The sequence below is a fragment of the Cupressus sempervirens genome, chromosome 4 (genome assembly GCF_028749045.1).
Source record: "Cupressus sempervirens isolate cs-2001-9-10 chromosome 4, ASM2874904v1, whole genome shotgun sequence".
NCBI classification, from domain to species: Eukaryota; Viridiplantae; Streptophyta; class Pinopsida; order Cupressales; family Cupressaceae; genus Cupressus; species Cupressus sempervirens.
Genome location: NC_143121.1, coordinates 740418873 through 740422843, shown reverse-complemented (window position 1 = coordinate 740422843; position 3971 = coordinate 740418873). Strand labels below are relative to the sequence as shown.

Below are 3971 nucleotides of genomic sequence, written 5' to 3'. Positions count from 1 at the left end.
CAAAAGATTATCTCAAAAAAGTAAAAATCATTAATAAAAATGATAATTTAAAAATTGAAATAAATAAATTGACATAATATACAATTTCTTTTTAATATCAAATATTAGAAACATTGACCTTAAAGATTTATCCCAATCCATTTATACAATTCACAATTACTATTTTTAAATAGAGTTCTACATAGAAATTGTGATGGAATATAATAATTTGGATCATGTGTTAGGAAAATTTCTTGTTTTTTATCTAAAACTTGATATTAGAAAATATGAAAGTAGTAATAGTTAATTATAAATATAATAATTTTAAATTGACATATAGATATATTCAAAATATCTCTACCTCACTGAAAAATACCTTTGAGAGGAATGTGACCCTTTTTCTGGGAAGAGGCGCTGAGAAGTAAATATTGCAGCTGCAAGCACTTGCAGTTAAGACGTATACTTTAGGAATTCACAATTTCTTTGCTAATATCTGAGCCCAACTTAAAATCCCATTAAAAATAATGCAACTCAAAGAACGGGCATGCGTTGTTTCTTCAAATTGATTGAAACAAATATCTGTCATGCATTCACAAAGCTCACCAATTAATTGGCTGATTCGTTTGTGTTGAAGAGGAAGACCATGTGGAATACTTTTGAAGGCAATGGCACTCATTGACTGGATTGATCCAGATTTAAAATTTTTCTCATCCATATATTCATTATTAAAAGTGATGTGGAAGCCTGGGCGACAAAACTTTGGAAAACTGCATTAAGGCCCCGTTTGGTTGCCGGAATATGAGTGGAATAGGAAAATGAAATTAGAATATGTTTTATATTCGTTGTTTGGTAAGCTCAATCAGAATTGGGAATAGGAAGACATATTCTATATATATTCACCTATTGAGTATTGATAGGTTTAGAGCCATCCAATTTAGTGGAGATAATGTTGATCTCTACTTTGTAGTATAATATTTGTACCCACTGCAATATAAAATGCGGGTTGTACCGGGCATCTTCTGAGCGATGTAACGTTATTGATGCCTGTAAGCTACTCTTATGCAGAAGGGTTACCAGCTGCATCTACGGATGAGATACACATGTACATATGGTAAATTTGAGTCAAATAGACATACAATGAATAATATGGACATTTCATTGATGCGGCATATGAACAATTTAGCCCTGTTGGTTCTTATTTAATTCTAAGTCTGTGAATTCCAAAATAAATATTATGAATTATCACGTGTCTGAGAGTGTAAATCTATCAATTTAAAATTGAGGAGTTTCAACAGTTGAATGCCTCCACAAAGCCGGCCTATTTTAAGAAGGAAAATAAATACCAGATTCTTTTATCACATAATTAATGCCCCATATCTAATATAGTGAGCACTCTTAAGAATGTCAAAAGAAAAAGCCAAACACCTGAACTCAATCGTTCAAAATAATCAAATTTGAGCATCTAGAGGTTTCCTGTGGGCTTCTCATTTCTGACTATAAGTATGGGACAAGTTGAATTGTTTTGGTCGTAATAAAAGTAGCAAGGAATCTTGTCTATTTTGTAAAGCTGAAATAGCTAATATCTTGCAATTGAAGAGCATGTGCAAATTTTCATTTTCATTGAGAAATAGAAAACAAGTTATTTATTACAAGTTTTTAATTACTGCAAAAGAGTTCTAGATTAACCTTCATATGATATATGTAAAAGAAGTTTAGATTGCAGAATATATATTTTTAAATGTTGATAATATGAGAATGATGTGTTGAGTGACCTTCATGTTATGTAAAAGATCACAGACTTGGAATAGGTTAAGATCATCACTCTGTTTATAGTATTCATGAAAGTTACACAGAATAGTAGATCTATAATTCGCGATCAAATATTGATATAGATTTAAATATATATGAAATATGAATTTTTTTAAATTTGATTTTTAAAAATATTACCTCTCTAGTTTTCTGTTCCTTTTTATTTCATTTTTCCTTTGCTCTTTCTTTCCCTTTTCTGACGTAAAGACTCAATCATACCACTAAGCTTTATTTCCTTGCACGGTAGTTCGCAAGCATTAGCTTTGGCTTGAAATACTTGGAAAACATGAAGCAATAATGATTGGAAAAATGGAGTTAAAAGGAAGATTAGAGAGGATAATCTTTTAAATTAAATATGGAAGAAAGATGGAGTAGATGAAAAAAAGAATTCTTACCTTAGGTTTTCCTTCATACGCATGAGATAAGATACCAGAAAATAAAGATCATTGGAGATAGTTGTGTGGCTTTACTCATATACATCCATTCTACACTATTAAAACAAAATCATAAAACATTTAAAATCTACCCTCTTGGAAAATAACAGGAGATACTTCATTGGCTGGACAAAAACTAGCACAATTTTTCAAAGCAATATGCACCAAGTTTTTAGTATGAGCAAATTTCCATAAATACATAGATTTGCCATGGTTATTATGAAGATTATATATTGTTTGGGTGATTAGGATGGGCACAAATTAGATATACTTCGTAATTGCAATTGCATTGTCATTTGAAATGATAGAAAATAGATTCGATTATTTCGTCATTGTACAGGTGTCACTAACTTCGCAATATACAGATTTGAAGGTAAACTAGTGAAGAAAGTGGTGAACGACCTAATAAAGACACTTGACAGGGTGCCATTACAAGTTGCCAAACATCCGGTGGGATTTGAAACTATACGAAAAGGTTTAATTCAGAAATTGCATCTCATTTCATCCCAATATGGAATATTGGGTATAGGTGGTATTGGGAAGACCACAGTTGCGAAGGCCGTGTATAATAAAATTTATAGTGAATTGGATGCTGCTTCCTTCCTATTTAATGTTCGTGACGCTAGCCTTCAAAAATTGTAGGGTCAAATTCTCAAAGATTTGGTCAACTATGAAGAAGATCTATGTGGAAAAGGGCAAATATTTGTTGACAGATCGTTTGCAAGGAATCCGCGCCCTTGTCGTCTTGGACGATGTTGATAATCGCGTGCAATTGGACGCCTTGGCTGGGGATTGGCTGGCCCCTGGAAGCCGTTTAATCATTAGACACATTCTCAATGCCGCTCATATCTCATCGGATTGCATTCACGAGATGCGCGGATTTGAGGAAAGCCTAGGGCTCCAGTTGTTTTGTTGGTACGCCTTCCTCAGACCATCCCCCATTCCCCGTTTTAAATAACTCTCGAGAAGAATAGTGGAGGCTTGCAAGGGACACCCTCTTTCTCTCGAGATCATTGGAGCTTTTTTGTACGATAAGCAAGATGACACTCACATTGATTGCTGGAATGAAATCCTTGAAAACGTTGCAAGCAATAGAGACATTTTTGAAACACTCAAGATCAGTTATAGTGGTCTTAGTAGTGAGGAAAAAGAAATGTTTCTGGACATTGCTTGCTATTTTATTGGAGAATGCACAACTTCTCCCATAGTTTTCTGGAAATCCATGTACAAGAATGTGCGCATTGCTATCAAGAATCCATCAAATAAGTTGTTGATAAAGATAGACGAGAAAGGTGTATTTGAAATGCATGACCTCATGCGAGGTATGGGCCGAATCATTGTTGAGGAAGATCAAACCCAGCAACGGGAGACTGTCCACTTCTAGTCAAGCAGCTCATTCAACAATGCAAGTAGCACTATCAATATCTCTCGCCTTCGTCTCCATCAAGGTGATTCACGGTGCCTTAAAATGTTGTGTACACCTAGTCTTCGCTATCTTCATTTGGAGCAAGTGCTCATAGAAGATATCTTAGACATTCTTCCTCTAACTTTGAGATGAGTCAAGGTGAATTCTTAGACAACCTGAGTTGGTCTAGTGGTGGAGAACTTGTACTCTTGAGAGAGAGGTCACAAGTTCAAATCCCACTGGGGGGGTAGGGTATGTATGCCTCATTTGTAGTGCCAAGCGCCTCTCGAAAAAGAGTACGAGGTAGTCCCATATCACTGTCACCATACGTAAACCCAAAAACT

At 34.7% G+C, this 3971-nt stretch overlaps 1 protein-coding gene across 1 annotated transcript; it reads left to right on the top strand.

Moving 5' to 3' along the window:
* Positions 1-2892: 2892 nt before the first annotated feature.
* LOC149563481 (TMV resistance protein N-like) lies at positions 2893-3606 on the top strand. Its single transcript, XM_089828198.1, has 2 exons — positions 2893-3125; positions 3192-3606. The coding sequence occupies exons 1-2, from the start codon at positions 2893-2895 to the stop codon at positions 3604-3606; spliced, it is 648 nt and encodes a 215-aa protein (XP_089684324.1).
* The last annotated feature ends 365 nt before the right edge of the window (positions 3607-3971 follow it).